The following is a 19,451-nucleotide window of genomic DNA, read 5'->3' as shown; positions in this document are numbered from 1 at the left end:
TCTGAGAATATTCAATAGTGCATACAAAGTCAAATTTTTTAAAACTTGCATTGGATTTGTTTGTATAAAACTTTCATGACTTTTCAAAGTTGTGACTTTCTGAAATCTGAGAGATTTCATCTACAGTCTAACATACACAAGACAATGCACATTTCTCTGAAGGTGTACTGGGAGACCTGCAAAGCTTCCCATGTTTACTTTTTCTTGTGCTGTTAAATAACTGGAATCTATGGTGCCAGGTCTAGCTTCTTGTAGTGGCGTTGGCCACCATGCAGGTCACTGCTCCAACTACATGGCTCATTGCCCTTTGCACTAATAAAAACACTGCCTTCTGAAATTTACATTTTATTCATCATACACCCTTGGGCTTCTTAGAGAAAAAGACTGTGAAATTAATGCAGATTCAGGCTGATTTTATAATAATACCACAGCACACTAAAAGCTTAGCTAAAGCAATACAGACTTATTTCACTTATGATCTCTAATGACTTTAAAAGTGCATTGATTTTCAGCTTCTTTAGCCTTGCACAGTTTGAACTTAGGTATCAGAGAATAATTTAGTGTTCCACTCAATTTCCTCAAAACATTATTATTATTACTACTTAAAAGATTTCCAAATGAAGCAGATCTAAACACTGAGAGGCTGAAGTCTATTGTCATTTCAGAGTGAATGCATGAAAGCAGAATTCTGGAATCAACAATATGAGATTGTTGCCCCTGTGGCCAATAAGCAAAATAGAACGTTCTACATTCAAACAACCAGCAGATTGTTTGGTTTATGTAAATCAATTTGTGAGCCATAAAACGTTTTCTTCTTTTGCTCTGCGTGTGTACCTGGTGAGATTATCAAGTCAATACTGTAGTAGCACCTTTTAATCAAACAGCATTAAGAGAAAGCAGTGCCTGCCCACTACCCCCAACGCACAATGACATCCAGTCATGAAAATAAGTCAATGCATTTTTTTCCTTTTTTGCATCATACTGTAATTTTTCATACACAAAAACTCTCCGTACATGGGAAATTCATCTTGCATTCACCTCCTGGTTAAGAGGGCCTGAAGAAGCTGGAATGAAGTCTACTCGCCATGGATGCGAGCTGTCTCCTAGTTTCTTGACAGGAGAGTACTGATGAAGCTTACTATTTAAACATGCTGCTTGTACCTAGGCTGACTGCAGCCTTTGTCATCGATAAAGGCAATTTAGTGGCCTTCTCTAAGGCATCTACACGATGTGGGTAACAGAGTGTGAGACAGATGACAGTACCTCTCCTGGCGTCCATATTGATGCTGAAGGTCTAAAATTAGTCTCAAATTTACCATCTGTTTCAAAGTAATCTCTCTTCAAAAATGTTATGATCATCACCGACATTATATAGAGGAAATGATGCTAAGAGATTTCTATTTTTCTATTTCTTGCCTTGAGACTACACGGAGGGGAAAGCCAATCATCTAAGGGAGATACATTTGAAACCACGCGAAGCCTGGACTAATTCTACTTTTAATAGTCAAAAAGATAGTGACATTCACTTCATTTGCTCTTATTATCCAGGCACATGGGCCAAACTGACGGTTTCCAATTGGAGGTTAAAAATGCATTAAAAACATGTAAAATGTCAACAAGAATCAATAAGGCACAGTTTATGCATTTACCACAATTTCATACAAGCAGAACTTTTGTAAGTAACTTAGTGAGAAAGATAAAGCAATTAGCAGGTCTCAGAAGAAAAGTATTAGCAATAGAACAATAAAATTAAATCTCTATAAACTTGAACCATTGCCCTTTTCTCTATGAAACCTGCAATTAAAAATTCGACTGATGCTTCTCATTATACAATCCTTACCCCATCCAAAAAACGATCTGACAAATCTGATGACTTCTTTAACCTTTTTATTCTATTGGCAGTGGTGCAGTGAGAGGAGCTGTCTCCTTAGGGGCTTCTGTCAACCTCTGTACTGTGTGCTCTGCTCAATTACTTAAGAGAAAAAATTACCGTGTCATTTATAAAGTGGGAGTACATGTTGAAACGCACTCACTACGCCACATTGGGCGAAGGGCAACTTCAGAACCAAATGTTTCTTGGAAGAATGGCTTGTTAACCTTTGTAATTCCACTAAAACAGGAGAGCATGGGAGTCCTATGGATAGATTTTAATTTCCCTTCCAACACCACTGAAAACAGTGGCCTTTAGGATTAGGCCTCCATTCTGTGGCTTTTTACTAACATGAGCTTCTACCATTGTAACTGGCTGCTGGCTTTTTCTCACAAGCTAACTGGATAGATTTTCCATTGGAAAGAAGGAAGTCAAAATCAGTCTCCTCTTCTACTAAAAATGAGCTTCTGGGTTCAGTGGAGGTCTCTGGGTCTTGAAAGGACACAACTCTGATCCTGTAAGTGTTGGCCCTTAGCTGTTCTGGGCTGTTGAATGTACTATCTCAGCCATCAGTTCTCTGACATCTGACTAAAATGCTAGAGAAATCAGACTGGGGGGAAAAAAGATACAAGTTCAAAATAATAAAGCTGCATTTCTTTCTTTCTTTTTGGCCTAGGTATGAATTTGTGCGAATATGCAATTACTGTATTAGAATCTTCAAATACACAATAGCAAAAACAAAAACAAAAAATCTACCTATAAATGTGGCCAACCTGTTAATTTACCTTGCAATTATTTATTGTCTCCACTTTGACAATGTCAGAGATTACTAATAGGAATGAAAGGTGTTGAATTCATCTTATTTCGGATGAGGTTTCCTTCTCGCTGCTAAAACAGATGGATGATTGACTGGGGAAAGGTTTCACAAAGTAATTTCCTCCTACAGACAGGGTCTAAGGAAAGCACGTAGCCCTGTCACAGAGAAGATTCTGGAACACATCTATTACACTTGTCATTTCAATTGAAAGGGTATCTTAACTCAGGTGTTCTACCATTTCTTTCAGCTGTAAGAGAATTTTACAGAACTATGAATTCTTGCTCCACACTGAAAAAAAAAAAAAAAAAAGTTCAAGTACTTTGAAAAGCATGAGCATTTCTTGTTTTTCTGCTACTTCTTTGAAAGAGGTGTGGCAGCCTGTTATATTTCAACTGAAAGAAGCATAATTTAAAGTGCAGCAGGGAAGAGATTTTAACCTATGGAAACTTGTTTATAAATTCCCAGTCAGTTGAACAAAGGCATTAATGCAGGTGACTTTCCTTGCTGTATCTTTTTAGCAGTGGCAGGATTGATTGAACACAAGGTACCAGCTTAATAGAGGGACATAAAAATTAGTCCTCTAACACTGTACCAGCCCCAGTGTTGGGTTAGTTTATTAACACTGGCACAGAGATGTCATTCATTATGGTACCTGAGGCTGGGTACAGACTACGACCTACTTGATAGCTGGCAAGATCTCATCACTGAGACGAGTATGGAAGACTGTATTTAGAACAAGAGGGTAAAATGCAGTCAATACACCAGGGGGCATGTGATAAAAAGTTTCCACATATCTGAATGTTTAGGGATTGTGTGGATAGGGCTAACATAATCAAAACCAAGTTTTCTCCATGTAGACATTTGGGCGGTCAAAAGCCATGTCCTAACATCTTGATCAGATACAACAAAAACAAATGAGGATTTAATGGCTAAATCCAGTCTGTGCTCTCCAACATCCCCACAAATATTGCCAATTCATTTGTCAAGGATTTTGGCAGGAGAATGTTGGAACACCATAAACACAGCTGGAATATTCTTAAACAAGCAGAAAGTTACCTTAAATGGTAGTGAAGATTTGACTACAGTTTGTGGGAATGAAAAATGAAATAAATTTCTTCACTCTGTCTCCACATTACAGATAATTTCAATTGCTGCAGTACAGAAAGCCTTGTAGGATGTACCTAACAGTCCGTTCTGACCGTAGGATTATGGGTAAGTGAGAACATGGATGTGTCAGGAAATCAACACGCTAAGCTGCCAATGTCAGATGAATACACTTGTTTAACAACATAGAGTTTTGCTTTTGCGAGCAAGCATCTCATTTGGATTGCCCGGGGTGGGCCTGGTTTCCTGCTGGTGTCTGCAGTGAAGGTTCCGGAAGCAGGCCTGGAGAGGCTGCACTGCCATGGGACAGGAGTCTGAGTGTCATGAAGCTTCCTGAAAGCGCCACAAACCATGTTTTCCAAAACAGAAGGAACAGAAGACGGGGTGGAGAGAATGGGTCACTGCCCCAGAGGGGGAGATGTGGACTTGGATGTGGGTAGGCTGCCTAAAGTGAGGTGGCGTCCTCACATCGCAGAGGAGCTTCCTGTGCTTGGCAGGTGCTCAGTGTCACCACCATCGTCTGCCCTGGAAGGTGGGCTGGGGCTGGTGCTGGTGAACAGCAATGGGACCTTAAAAACAATCTTTTTGGCCAATGTGCAGATGATAATGATTCTTCCAAAAAAAGACAGTGACTCTAACTTAAGGTACAGCAGGGTGTGACAGGTACTGTGGGTACTGATCATCCATATGCAGCGGGGGTAACCAGTCAACAAGCCTGCAAAATCTCAGTGTAACGTGTACTAGGGAGGAACGGAAGCTACTGATGTGGCCGAGAAGAAACGGCACTGGACCCCACGGGGGAGCCAGTAAGACTAACTGCTCCCTTTGTTTCCATTCCTACCAGCTGAACTGTGCAAAAGTAGAAAAAGAAGAGCAACCACCTGGCTGCACCTGACCCTCATAAGCAAATATTGTGATTTAAAAACCTTCTTACCGCATACTTTGTAACCTGGTTTTGTATCAGGAGGTACCTTTCAGTGTAGCCAAGCTTGTTCCACTTAATTTTGGTTTATTTTCTAAACAGCTGAGCCAGCAAGACATTGGGAAAAAGAGCACCCTTCATCTGTGACACCGTTCATGGGAGGCACTTATTAATATTTGATTGAAAACTGAAATTCTTTAATGAAAGCAAAATAATAGCATGAAAGAGAATTGTTCTTTTAACAAATACAGTGATTCAGGAGCAGGCCCCTGTAATCAAGAGTCCCTGGGTCCTGCTAATTGAAAAAAAATACCACTGTCTATCTTTATATTTCAGAACAAATGGTTATAAGTGAGTATTTTCTTTTTTCCATTAGGGAATTCTCCTCAGTTCACCAGAAATTATTTTTCTATTAAAATAAGAGGGGGGAGGGGTGCTTTCCTCTACACTGAGCCAGCATTTGCCTAAAATGTTGATGAGAGGGCTCCCGCAACTTGTTTCAGAGACAGGATGCTTCTGGTGCCCTGTGCTGGCCAATCAACCCAACAGCACATCAAATTAGCTGAGTTTTCCTTTCAGATATGCGTGTCCTGCTCTTTCCCAGGAAAGTCGTGCCTGCTTTAAAATCTCGCCTGCAGAAAGGACTAATGCACGCTCTGGGAGTGCTTCAAGGCTGTTGGGGCAGCAGGGCTATTCGTTCCCGTCCCCACTGGACAGATGGGGACAGTGAGACTAGAGTCAAGTTAAATGGGCCAGCTTCCAGCTCTCTATGAACCCAAGTGGGTGTGAAGTCTAGACAGAAGGTCACCACCCTGGAAAGCAACGATTCTCTAAGAGAGGAGCAGGGCGGATATTTTCCTGCTATCGTTTACACGAGGGAAACAGAGGACTAGAGCCAGGAAAAGGAATCCACTAAGGTCACGTGTGGAGTCAGTGGAAGTTCTGGGACTGGAACTTGGGGTCAGTGAGCGCTAAGCTGCCATCAATCTCACTGTGATTACTTTTTGTCCTTTCTCCATGCTGTATACATTGGGGAACGAAAAATGCATAACACTAATGCGAGGCTGAGGATAACAGCAGCAGGGAATAGGGAGTCTGATTGAACCAGCAGCAGACAGGGGGTCACAAAGATGTTACCATGTCTTTCCTACATCCTTCCTTCCTCACTTGGCTATACTGCCTCTTCACACGTTGGTTGTTGTTGTTGTTTTTATTTTTATTTTTTGGTACTGGGGATTGAATCCAGGGGTGCTTAACCTCTGAGCCACATTCCCCACCCTTTTAAAAAATATTTTGTTTGGAGATAAGAGTCTTGCTGAGTTGCTAAGTGCCTCATTAAGTTGCTGAGGCTGACTTTGAACTTGCGATCCTCCTGCCTCAGCCTCCTGAGTTGCTGGGATTACAGGCGTGTGCCACCAAGCCCAGCCCCATGGTATTCTGCCTGCCTGAGTGGATGGATGGACTTATTTACATGCACAGATTGAGGGCAGGACAATCAGCTGGCCAGGTGTGATAGAGTTCACAAGGTTGGATTGGCCAGGATGGCACTCCTGGGGTCCTGTGTCCATCACAATGATGGATGAGCCTGCTTGACAGTGGCAGCAGCACAGGCACAGATGAGCCGCAGGTACTGGATCTGCCCTTTAGGGATCCCACTCAGTATCCTGTTCAGCTTTTAGAGAACGGCTTCTTGGAAGCAAGGGTTAAATAACAAGCATTTCAGAATTGTCAGAGAATGCATAAACTGTGATTTCCTTGCTGCCCTTCTTAATCCCCCCTTTAAGGCACCTTTGGAAGAAAATTCTGGAATTCATATCTGGGCTCTGCTCTGCCTCCTCCTAGTTTTCCTCTAGACTATCTCCATTTTGGGGCTCTGGAGGTGGATGTAGGTGGAACTTTTGTTCTCTGGGCCTTCAATTCTCAGTTCTAGCAGTTGACATCATGAAATAATATGTCTTAAAAAAAAAAAGAAAAAAAAAAAAAAAAAAAAGGAAAAAATCTCCCAAATGTTCTTCCTCACATGGTGCTAGAATCAGGTGAAACTAGTGAGACAGGGGAACATTAGCACCTTGGTACTTGCAGCCTGACATTTTCTTTCTGCATGTGACTTGGGTGCTACTGATGGCCCAGAACCAGAACTTGAAGATGAACAAAGTTCCTAATTAGCCCAATGGAAACTACTGGTAACTGTACTAACAAGAGAAGGAAAACCTCCCCATGTTGCAAAAATGTGGATTTCTTTAAAAAAAAAAAAAACAAAAACAAAACTGAAAATGTTTTGCATAGACACTTTTACCTCAGATGGAGTCTGAAAAATACAGCCAGGGACAACTGTTAACACTCATGTCAACCTTCGTGCATGGTTTAGGGAAGGGGGCGTGTGGTCTTGTCGAGAAGGAGGCAGATGTGCGAAGAGAAGGGCGATTTCCAGCTCTTTTCTAGAGCTGCTGCAAAAACACTGGTCTTCATCATGGCTCCGAGCCACAGCTTTTCCCTCTATCATGGTAGCAAAGGAGAGTCAACAATCTTCTTCTGGACAGTCATTTTTCTGTCCTGGGCTGGGGATTCCAGGGACTTCACTGTTTGAAATGAAACTCTAAGACCCCAGACAGGCCCAGCTATAGGGAGCTTGTATCTGTCATGCCTTGCCCGTGAGCAGTGACATTGCTTCTTGGCTTCGAAGGCTGTTACAGGGAACATACCCTTACGTTTTCCTACAGGCACAGGCAGACAGTCAGAAGACTAAGGTGGAAACAACACAAAGCCGTTCTCATCCTCCACATCTCCTTGACCCCCAAAATCTACTTCAATTTGAGGTTGAAAAGGGATGTGCCGCCATAGGGCAGCCCATCAGCTTCCCCTGTGACAGTGATAACCTGAGCTAATATGTTGGCACTCAGACCTTCTCTACCTGAGAAATAAAAGGTGATCACTTCAGCTGCCATGAAAAGTTCAGGCTGGATAACTTTATCACATGGGACGTATTACAGGGTGACCTCCTGCTGTATGCGGTGCCTACATCTATCTTGACTGTGACACAGAGTTCCAATTAGCACTTAAGGAAAGAGACTTTATACGCAGCACACTCACCTCGACTCAGCCCGTCGGGTCCCCGGAGAATCCGGCATTCTTCTATCTGGCCAAATGGAGAAAACATCACTCTGATATCGTTCTCATTACATTTCTTCGAAACCATTCCTATGAACAGTTTTCTGTCTTCCACAGCTAGGAGACGAAAATAATGAATGAGAAAAGCCCATTTCTTCTTTTTTCTTGTAATCAATGCTTCATTACCACTGCAAACCAGGACTGCACCATGCGAGATGGATCACGGTCCTAAGGCTGCCTCTGGACCCCAGCGTGTTATCCTCTAGCCTGTACCCCATCCTGCCTGCCCATCACTTAAATGCTTCCCCTCTCTGCAAGACTGCTTTTCCTAAGACAGACATCTTGGTAGGGCTCAGAACCCTAGGAAGTCCCTTATCACAAACACCAAGGTGTTGGCTAGGATTAGGAAAGTGCCTACATAACTGCTGAACGCTACCATTTCAGAGATGTATTTGGGATGCAGATTTTAATTTGGGGTTTTTGTAGATGTTCTTTTAACTCTAATGACAGGGAAAGATAAAGGTCAGGAGAGGTAACTCAGAGCAAATGCTGTGGATCAGTAAATGAAACTTCATAAACAAAACTCTAAGGGAAGAAAACATTCTTTTCCCCTGTTTCTAAAAGCTTAGTCCTTACTGATGCAGAGAAGAGGAGGAAATCCTAGATTCCCAATTTCTGCAGACGAGGGCTGTCCTGCCTGTGGCAGAGGCTGTGGAGCACTAACTAGGTTCCACACCTGGGTCCCAGCAGCCAGGCTGGTGACAGCCGAAGCGGAAGTCAATTCTAGCAGAGAGAAAAGAACCGGCGGCTGCTTCCTAAGAACCACCTTGAAGGTCCATGCTGGGGTGAACCCTTGACAAAAGAGAAGGGAGAGGGACTGCCACTATTCCAGCTGCTTGAAGGAAGGATCTTGAGGAACACGGATGCATTTGGGGGTCATGACAAGATGTGCAAATGGGAGTGTGACAGGGGGCGGGTTGTGGGGGAGACGAGGCAAGTTTTATTTCAGATGATCTGGGAGATTTTCCTGAAAATCTCCCCGTTTGTCCTCAGGACATGTGACCTACATTTAGCCTGAAAGGCAGGGTTATAACTCATTTCAGGACAGTGTGTGACTTTTTTAGGAGACCTTTTTTTAGGGCATAATAGAAGCCCATGGGGAGAAGTCCTGCTTATTTTCCATCACTTTATTTCAATCAAAAAAGAAGAAAAAAGAATTAAAAAAATAAAAATAAAAAAGGTTAGCCAGTTACCCTCGAGACCAGAGAACCCTAGCCTCAGAGAAGGGCGCTGCCCAACGTCTCTGTGCACAAACTTTGTTCTGTACCTGCGTCATAATCGTGTCACTATTTAATTGACTTTTATTGCTGTGTTTTCTAGTTCTTCCCTGGACAGTAAGTGCCTTATTTTCACTTAACCAACAAGTATTTACTCCAGACTTATGGAGGCCGGTTGCTTCTGGAACCTAAGTTAAAATACATGGTGCGATTCCTGGGAAGGTCTGTTCATGGGACAGTGGTGTAATTCGGTGGACCATGCCAAAGCTGCACTGTCCAGCTGAACACTGACCCATGACTCTGCCGTTTAGTATGCAGGTAAAGCCACACATGGCCACCAATGGCCCCCAAAGAAGGCTAGTGTTATTGAGGAACTGATTTTTAATGTAATTTTATGTTGATTAAATTTTAAAAGCGCCATGTAACTACTAAAACTATCAAGGATCTAAATGACACAGCCACATGCTCTTTGTCACCGAGTCCCAGACAGGAAGTAAGAGACATGAGAGACATTTTGTCTTGTCTATCTCTAAAACAGATCCCTGAGGCCCTGGCAGGGGGAAGGGTCTACCCTGGACCACAACCTGGTTTCCTGCTTCTGGCCCAGTGTCCTCTTCCCTCTCCTGTGTTTCCTCTAAGTTCAGAGGGAGCAGATGAGACTTAAAGAGAGCAGCAGTAGGCATGGCTGGAGACTGGGGTTCTAGTTCAAGTGCTGCCGTTAAGTTGATGAGTGACCTTGGGGACTAGGTCTGACTTCTAGGACCTCAGTCCTATCATCCATAAGATGAAGGTTTACACTCTATTCTTCCTCAGCACTGCAGAGAAGGCAGCCCAGCTATATGCTTGGACTGACAGAGGCACTTGGTGGGGGGTGATGGCTGGAGTGCCATGCAGAATCCCTCCCACCCCATTTCTCCACACCCGTGACAGCTCCTAAGATAACTGAGAGACATGAGGGCTCTTTGAAGGTCCATTTAAGCTGGACCTTGAGAAGCATGGGCAGGGTCTGTGAGACCAGGGCACTGACTAGGCAAGGTACCGAGACAGGCTAAGAGACTGTCTTTGAGGTGGATGGAGGAAAGCAGCCTGACTTGAGTGCGGTTTGCTTCATCTGTAGAGGAGATGCTCAAGGGACAGGAAGCATCAGACAGTCGAAGGTCATTGCTCACGTTGAGACTCCAAGGAGACATGAGCTATAGACGTGAGGGGTTCTGATTCTTGGGAGAGAAGCTATTGAGAACCTGACTCCCTTTATTTAGATAAAATGTTTTCAGGTGAAATTGCTTTTTCTACCTTCAGAGTAAATGAAGTACCAATGGTCGACTGTGAACTGGCAAAAGCCAAGTAGTCAAGGGCAAGCTAAGCTTTAGATGGCTCTGCAGGACCTTTCTTAATGAAGGAGACTGTAGGCTCCAAGGTCAGGATGCTCTCCATGATGCCTGGACTCTTTCACTGTGTAGGAGGTAGCCTTTGCTTGAGGAAATGGGCAGAACTGGCTGAAATGGGGCGGAGGAGGAGGGAGAGACTTCTAGTTTGCAGTTCTTCTTCCCTCTCACCTCTGGGACTCTTATCCTCAAGAAACTATGCTTGATATCTTTATGAAAATTAAAAAAAGTCCTGATCTATTGCTTTTACCTTGAAGAATCTAATTTTAGTTTTTTAAATCAAAGCAAATGAAAAATTCTCACTTGGTCCCTGGTTTCACTGGTAAACCTATAATTGTGGTGTTTAACTAAAACAATTCACAGGTTTGAGCTCCAGGGTGATGCTATAGTAAATTAAAAATGCAGCTCTGGAGTCAGCTAAAAATGATTTTTTACTAAGATGAATATTAAGAATCTAGAAACCACTTATGAGGAAATCCTAACTTCCCAGCCATCACTAAGGATAAACTCAGCCAGACAGTGAGAAGGAAGGTAAGTTTCATTTAAAGAAACAAGTACTGGGCTCCTTTGTGGCTCAGTGGTAGAACACTTGCCTAGCATGTGTGAGGCCTTGGGTTCTATTTTCAGCACTACAAAAAAGTATTAGCTAAGGAAACGAACAAACAAACAAACAAACCAAATACCAAAGGAAGCCTCTGTCATCCCACATATATGCTAATCTAAATGCTAAATTCCTTCTCTGCCCAGGTGGGCTCACATGCATACATAAAAGCTGGACATTCACAATCTTCTACTTGCCAAAGTTGCTCTGGGGTTTTAACAGTTGGATCCTGTTTGCTTTAATAGCAAAATGGGTATGACTAATTATAGCCTGCTTTCCTCTCCACTGAGTTTTTCCAGTTTTCCAGGAAAAATGTATTCCTTAAATTTATTCCCAGGATTCCCATTCTAAGGATCCCTAACAGCTTTGTAAACATTTTATAAACAAGCACAAATATCTTGAGTTCACTTAACTTTTTCATTATTTTTTGGTGACTTTATGGTGAGTTTTTCCTAGATATTCATGGGCAGTGTGTGTCTCGATACTTTAATCTATAAGGATATGGATTACGGAAATGAACCTACTGTATTTGCAGTAGTCTGCCAGGTGTTTTAGGGGAATTAAAAGAAAATAAACAATGAAAAGGTAAGTTTCCTGCTCCTAGGGAAAAGTCTCTTCCCCTAGGGCAGTCAGTGAATGAACACAGGGACGTATTTCTAGATACGAAGGGTCTCCACCACCACAAACAGAGGCAGCACTGGAAGGGCCATGCCAATGGCCACCTAGAAGTTCTTCTGCATGACAGAGTGAGAAAGGGTTAACATTTTAAGTAAAAGGGTGACTTGTTGAAGTTGGGGGAATAGAAACTTCATTTTAAAAAAATCCCTAATTGTAAGTCTGTGCTAACACCCTGGTGTACAATCTGTCAAAGTCACACCTGGATTCGGGGCTGCCTGAATTAATTAACAACTTTTCAATGTGTTAGTGCTAACATATGGCATTTAATTACTGCCTCCAAATCTGTGAGTCTCTCCACTTTGAATTTCAAAATTATTTCTTCATCTTCCAGTAAATCAGAAAGTGACTGGATGGTAGCCCCTGTGATCCTGTTCTGAGTGGAAGCTTTTGGGTCTTCACTGTTCCTTGACAATATTTAGTTATCTGGACTCTGGCTTTGAACTTGATGCATGGATACTTGAGGTTTGGGAGGCCTTGAGATAAAGAGACAGTGGTCTTAAATAGCATTTCTGGATCCTAGGCCGTAAGGACCCTTGATAAGTTGTGAGGTTGGAAGGTTAAAGCAGGATGGATTTAGATGCTCTGTCTACTGAGGGAAAACAATCCTGGTCTCAACAAGAAGTACGACCTAAGTCAACACTGGCTCCAGTCAGAGACTCAGGCATGCGACCCAAGGTGACCTCCATGCTCTCTCATCCCTCCCTGTGAGACTAGCCTTAGCAAGTGCTTTTAAATCTGGCACAGCTGGCACCATGTACCGTACAGCCAGCCAGGAGTCAAAGCTGGATGACATACAGAATGGTGTATGGGTGGACACAGAGAGAAAGAGAAATTTTGTTTGTGCTAGTTAATGGGAGTACCCTAAATCCAAGCCCTCCTCAAATCCATGCCCGCCACTAGGTTTTCTGCAATGAAAATAAAACAAAAATGAAGAAACAAAAAACAGGGGGAAAAAAAAAAGTTGGGAGTCTACTGATAATTGGATATTTCAATGTGCTCTTAATGGTCCCAACCTTATTGCTTATTTAGAACTGGATTTTTGCTTTTCTTTCGGACACCTTGCACAGTAGAAGCACATGGGCAGGAAGCAAAACACCAGGAGTCTGCAAGAATGTGCTAGAGGCTGCAGCTTAAATCAGAGACAACTGAGAGTGTGGGCTACGGGAAGCTATGGAGACTCCGGAAGTCCATTCAGAAGAATCCAGAAGTGCAGTACTGACCAAGAGCAACCCAATATTTCTGGGCTCACCACAGAGGTTCCCTTTATCGGAATCTCTAGATGGATGTGGGCTTCAAAGGGTGATTGCTCTTTGGAATTCATTTGTCCATCAGTAATTGATCTGTGATTAGCAGCCCTTTCTTGCTCAGCAAATAACAAAGTTTCAGAAATCTGAACACAGATAATGAAGACAGTAACTGTCTAACTGTGATGAGTCCTTTGTGCTGTGCATAAATGTCAGCAAACTCAATAAAAGTGCAATTAGAGCTCGTTATACTTCCTTCACAGCTACAGGAGCTATTTAGAGCATCGAAGCCAAAGAAATCTTTGTGCTCTTTGAGCTTTTCAAACTATGCTTACCTGTCAAAAATGCCTTGTGGAATCAGAAAGGGCTGCAGCTTTTATCACTTGCTTTAGAAAATTATACAATTCTTCTGATTCCTAAATCAGAGCCAAAGAGAATCATGAAACCTGTTCATATGAGTGCAAGGTGTGGTGCCATCTGAGCCTGCATGAGGAGGAACCCTTGAAATGTAGCTTTCAGTTCATTTATACCTTTTGGCTTTCCTAACTAGAAATTCAGAAAATGGAGGTCATTCTACAAAGCAAAGGGAGAACTGGTCCCACTGCAAAGTTTGGGAATTTTCATTTTATATACAGATCAACACTTAGGAAAAATGGTCCAAGCCCAGACATGCTAGATGCTGTCACTTAGAACACACCAAAACATTGCCCGTGGCTAGTGGAATTATGGTGTTAATTTAGCATAACTTAGCATCCTGGATATTTACTATGTGCCAGATATTAAGATTTTTGTAGATGTCAACTTGGATAACTCTCAACCAACCTTGTCAGGCAGGCATGACAGAAGAGTTCACACTACACTGTTTGTAGATCCTTTCTAGTGAACCTGGAGAGGCTGAGTGAGGTCAAGGGACTTGTCCAAGGACACAGCTGACAATCACAGAGCCAGGAGTCAAACCCAGATTTCTCGAAATAGTTCTTGCCTGCTATCCTGTGCTGCTTCCTGAAGAGGGACATTTTCAGGCACTTTCTTCACCTAGCAGTAATGGTGCACAGTGCTCCTGGGCTTTTGAGATCATGTAAGACCAGGGACACCCATGACATGCTGGTTTTATTCTGCTGCTGGGTTCTACTCTGCGTGCAGAGTAGACACTTGACAGAGCAAAAAAACACTCAGAACTCCAGGCAGCTTGTCAGTAGACAGAAGCCCTAGGCCAGGTTGTGCACAGGCACAGCAGAGAGTGCAAAAGAAGTCACTTCATGTTGTCATGGATACAACCTAAGGTTCAGAAGCAAGGCAAACCCTTTCTCAGAGACTTTCATTCCATGGTCCCTTGTCCTGACATAGTTTACAGAATTATGGGGCCAAAGGACAGGGACCATCTCTTGGTGGCCAGAAGCACTGATGGGATTCATCCCACCAACTCAAGATTCAATCTCTCCTGTGAGCAGTCTGTGGGCAAAGGAGCTCCCAGGAATTCACACATGTAGGTGCCATGTTAGCCGAGAGCCCTATAAAGGTAGGGGATATCTCCTGATGATAGCAATAATCAACATTTTACAGAAGTGCTCTATCACCAAGAATGTCACAAATATCTCACTTGAGTCTCTGGCAGTGAGGGGGTGGTGCCTGATCTATGTGAGGAGTTACCACCATTCTCACTATATCAATGAGGAGATTCAAAGTCCCTTGTACTTAAACCAGTAGGCTGAATGCATGTTCCATAAGGTCAGGGACACAGACTCTTGTGGTCGCCCCTTCTTCAAATTCATGGCTCCACCCCCATTCCAGCCACATTCCTGGCACACAGAGATGGTCAAGGGATGACTGCTAAATGAAGGAATGGGGCGACTTGACCATGGTCTCCGAGCAAAGCAGCGGCAGAACTCAGACCTCTGGCACTAGGTGCCATGCCTGTGATAAAGCAGCGCAGGAAAAAAGGGAATTCACGCTGCTCAAGGCACAGGGCTGAGGAGACAGAGGGTGGAGGCAGTGGAGTCTGCTCCTGAGGGGGGAAGCTCTGACAAACCCAGGGCTAGCAGCACCACAGGGAGCCTCGGAATCTCCTTCAGAACTTTCTATTCTGCGAAGAGGCCAGAAAATGGATGAACTACAATTAGCAAAAAATACCTTGTGGAGAGATTTAGAGCCCAATCATAATTTACATTTGCAGATACGTAGATCTCTAAGTGCATGGCTTCTGCCCTGATTACTAATTAATGAGGTACCAAGCTGGCTGCTGGAAGGAATCGGTGCTGATTATGTCAGTCTTGGGGGATGGAGGAGCTCTGTGGCTTAAGAAGGTAGACGATTCTTTTAACATACATTTCAGTAAATTAAAAGAACAAAACAGGGATAGAAGATTTGTAGAAATGGAAGCAAAAACTTGATAGGAATGTGGGCTATCAACCCTCCAGGGTCTTGGAGGGGCAAACCCCAAATTATTCCATGGACCTCATCGAATGCATATTTGTACCTTTATTTAATCAACAGACAAAATTCTGCTGCAGATGTATCGGTATAATTTAGAGAAGACTGCAGTAGGTAGTTAAAGAAGAACAAATGGAAAAGACAAAAAAAAAAAAAAAAAAAAAAAAAAAGCTGCCTAATTCTTAATGGGCAATTCCTTCCCCACTCATGCCATCTGCTACCCATCGGGCTCCCTATGCTACATTGGGGAAGGTACTGAGTAAGTGCCAAATGCCACAAAATCACCGCAAAGGGCAAGCCCCAAGCAGGGGGACACGGAAAACCACTCCTTGTAGCAATCTTGCAGAACTCTTTACACCAGAGATGAATGAGATGGGACTGGAGTGTGTATTTCTCCAGATGTGCTGACCCAGTCCAGTGGAAGGCTCCTGCAGCAATGACTTCCACCTTCCAGAGGTTAAACACAGCTGGGGCAGACTCCTCCCTCCCTCATCTGACTTTTTAACTTAAAAAAAGCACACATAATTATTACAAGAGACAGTTGGTTACCACCTACCGTTTGACTTTTCACTATCTGCAGGTTTCATCTGAATGGGATGATGCATCTAAAAATACAAAAGTGAGAAAGTAAAGACAGATTGAATAACTGTTAAAGCAGTCAACGACATCTTCAACTTCAGTACCGCCATCATTACCAGGGCACGGAATTCATAAGGAGACTTCTCCCCGATAGAATCGCCTACCTTAAAAAACAAACCCGAGTGCAGTCAGGGGGAAACACTGTACTTGAAACACTGTAACACTGTACTTGAAAGCTTGGGCTTTTGAGTCAGACTTGAGTTTGAAACCTGTTTCTGCCACTCAATACAGCTTCTGCCTCTATATGGTAGAAACTTCTGGTTCTGCCACTCGTTACAGCTACGTGATCTTGGGCGCATGTCTTAACTGCTCTAAGCTTCAGTCTCCTCATCTGTGAGATGGAGACAGCACCTTTATAAAGGGGTTGAGAATCAAATGAGAATATGTCCATAAAGAGCTCTGCTCTTTAGCAGAGCCTAGGGTGTGCTAACAGAAATGAGCTACTGTGACTGTAAGCTTAGGAGTTTAAGTGCAGATTATCTTTGTTCCTCCCCCGGCCATTCTGTATTTCTGCTTCATGAATTCTTTCCAGGTCTCATAGTTCTGAGTAATTTATAGGTCGAGCAGTTGATTGATTCAGATGCCATTACATAGTGATTAAATGCTAGCATAGACTTGCAGGGCAGAGTCACTGAGAGACTGGAGGGAGGGTAGGGGGAGGGAGGAGAGACAAAGGGAAAGAAGTAACACAGGTGGGTGAGAGGGACCACTGGCCTCTGATCACAATCAGTACACATGCAGGAGTAGAAAGAACTTGCAGCCACAGGGCTGAGCCCCTGAATCCTGGCCGACCTGGATGCTCCATGGCTCTTTATACAAAGCTGATCCCACCACTGTGCGTGATCCACAGAGTTTACGCCAAGTGCAGAATGCTACCACCATTTCCAATTAAAATAAATTCCTCAAACTACTTTCAAAGGTCCTTTTGCTTCATATTTCATCCCACCCCAAGGAACACAGAAGCCACAGGGTAGATGGAATCACTGGCGGTGCAAATGCTTTTATTATAATAGGGCCCGTTCTCTCTGAACCTTTAATTTCCCCAGTGGACTTCCATCACTTGCAAGCCACAGCTCTGGGTTTTATCTAATTTAAATGAAAGGGGAATGGTACTCAGCTCTGGCACTTATATGATGGGAAATTATTATCAGGTGGTCTGTGTGCACCTAATGCCTGCCAGGGTCTGCAGAACACAAGAAGAAAGAGGGAGGACCGTTCAGGGGTAAGAAGCTAAGTAATTCAGAGCTGCTTCACCTCCTCTTACAGACCGGATGATCCCAGGCACAGAACACAGGCCTTGAGATGCAGGGTCCACCACCATTTCATTTCATCCATTCACACACTCAATTTGTGGAGTAAAGATGACAATGTGAATGGAACGCTTAGGGGTCCTGAGCAGGCCAGTCTTTTCAGAAAAAAAACACGGAAAACATACCTTACAAAGCAGACAGAAGTAAACTGTGGAAACCCCTGATTTGGGCTGAGGAAAACGACCTCAATCTATTCGATAGTAATGGAGAAAATGACAAAATAAAATGTTCCGGAAAAATCACAATCTTTGAGTAAGCTATTCTTCCAGTATGCATGTGCCCATCCATTCAGCAAACTCGGGAGAAATAACCAGGCTCGGGGAGAAGACCTGGGGACAAAGCCAAGCCAGGATGTTCTTCCCCTGGAGGTGTTCACTGTGTGGTGGGGGCGACATGGCTGCATGCAGCCAGCTGCGCAGTGAGGCAGTGCTGGAGGAGAGGCAAGATGAGGTTTCAGGGAGCCTATGGAGGGGTGCAGGCACTTGCTTCTACCCAGCACAAGTGGCCAAGGTTTCCCAGCCAGAGTGAAATCTATTTCCAGTCCTTGGACTTGCAGCAGAGACAGGTAATAACCTGTCAGCCCCATGAGAGCATGGGATGCCCCATGCACAGGTTATAAAAGAGCTCAGTTCCTCCCCATAAGGAGCTTATCATGCGAGGGAGGAAGGCAAGGAGAAAAGGATGAGAAGGCGATCAGCATCTGGGTCTTAGCCCTGGGACTAAGGAACTGACATTCTGTCAAAAGTTTGTGGTCAGATACAGGCAATTTAAGTAGCAAAGCAACAGGATCAAATTTGTAGTTTAGAAAAGTCATTTTTGGCTCCAGGATGGAGGATGGATTAGAGCAGAGAGAGGAGGCAGGGAGGAGAGTTAAGAGGCACTGCAAACAGTTCAGGTGACACTGACGAAGGGTTAAACTTCAGGAGGAGCTGGCTGGTCATGGGGATGATGGATAAGACAGACCTGGGCCACCATATGGATTAGGGGATCACTGCCAAACAGGAAAAACAAGAGAGCCGTTTTGGAGGAAGCTGGTGAGATTGGGTCTGGGCGTGGAAGCCACAGACATTAGTAGATCTGTCAGGGAGGGACCTCAGAGTGAAAAGAGCTAGGGACAGAACCACAAAGAACATCAGGAAATAGGCATCTCAGGGCGACAGAGCAAAGGGCAGCGGGAGGGGCAGGAGAAGCGGGAGCCACAAGAAGGGAGTTTCTGGAACAAGGGAGGGGTCAGAGCAGGTGTTGCAAGAGGCTGTGATGCCAACACTGAAGTATCTTTTTGGATCTGGCCATTAAAAAGTCCCTTAGGGAGTCTATCAGAGCAGTGTCTGCAGTGGTGGGACTAGAGCTACAGACTACAGGGGTGGAGGAGAATGGGGATGACGACAGCGATGGGGACATACACTACGATAAGACTGCTACTGAGATGATCAGTTGTGAGGGGGGAGGACAAGAAGCTTGATGGAGTGGCAACTTTCACGATGGGACAGACTGACATGGGTTATACAGAATAGAGTCAGATGAGACTCACCAGTTAAAGGAGAGAGGGGTCAAGTGCACCATGTTATCTATGGGACATGAACATGAAAGAGACATGGCTCTTGCCCTCAGGGAGCTTACAGTCCTTCATGGTGCTTGATATATACATACCAAGGAAACTGGTGCCAAGACCAGGAGCTCAGACAGGTGTTCTGAGCCTGCAGGTTCGTCTGTGAAGTGTGTGGAGGGCTGGAAGGGATCTGGAGCGAGGAGGGCAGCATTATGCTATGCTCGAGCTGAAGGAGGGCCTCGGAAATCACTTGGCCTGGTGCTCTCAGTTCCTAAGTCTGAAGAGAATTTGTGACCTCAATCAGGAAGTCACAGATGGTAAATGACAGAGATGGGATCAGTCGTCTGATCTCCCTGCTCTTAACGCAGTGATGACTCCCCTGTACTATGATGCTCCTCCACAAAACATCCCACATGGGCCTTGGACATATGGACAGTCACTCACTGAAGGAGCAGACGGAAACCTGGAGGGTGGCTGCAGCATTCCCCGGGTGAAAGTCCCCTTCCTTTCCTCTGAG

The 19,451-nt window shown here is 44.0% G+C and overlaps 1 protein-coding gene across 26 annotated transcripts in view; it reads right to left on the bottom strand.

Moving 5' to 3' along the window:
• Positions 1-19,451, bottom strand: part of CELF2 (CUGBP Elav-like family member 2) — a 495,873-nt gene that overhangs the window by 67,073 nt on the left and 409,349 nt on the right. For all 26 annotated transcript variants that reach the window (XM_079106234.1, XM_079106222.1, XM_079106224.1 and 23 more), the window contains 2 exons: positions 15,993-16,041; positions 7,804-7,938 (listed from right to left, as the gene is read on the bottom strand). In XM_079106234.1, coding sequence (XP_078962360.1) covers positions 7,804-7,938; positions 15,993-16,041 — 184 coding nt within the window. The remainder of the gene's footprint in view (positions 1-7,803; positions 7,939-15,992; positions 16,042-19,451) is intronic.

This window comes from Sciurus vulgaris (assembly GCF_902686455.1).
Source record: "Sciurus vulgaris genome assembly, chromosome: 12".
NCBI classification, from domain to species: Eukaryota; Metazoa; Chordata; class Mammalia; order Rodentia; family Sciuridae; genus Sciurus; species Sciurus vulgaris.
This window is presented reverse-complemented; position numbering and strand designations above follow the sequence as displayed.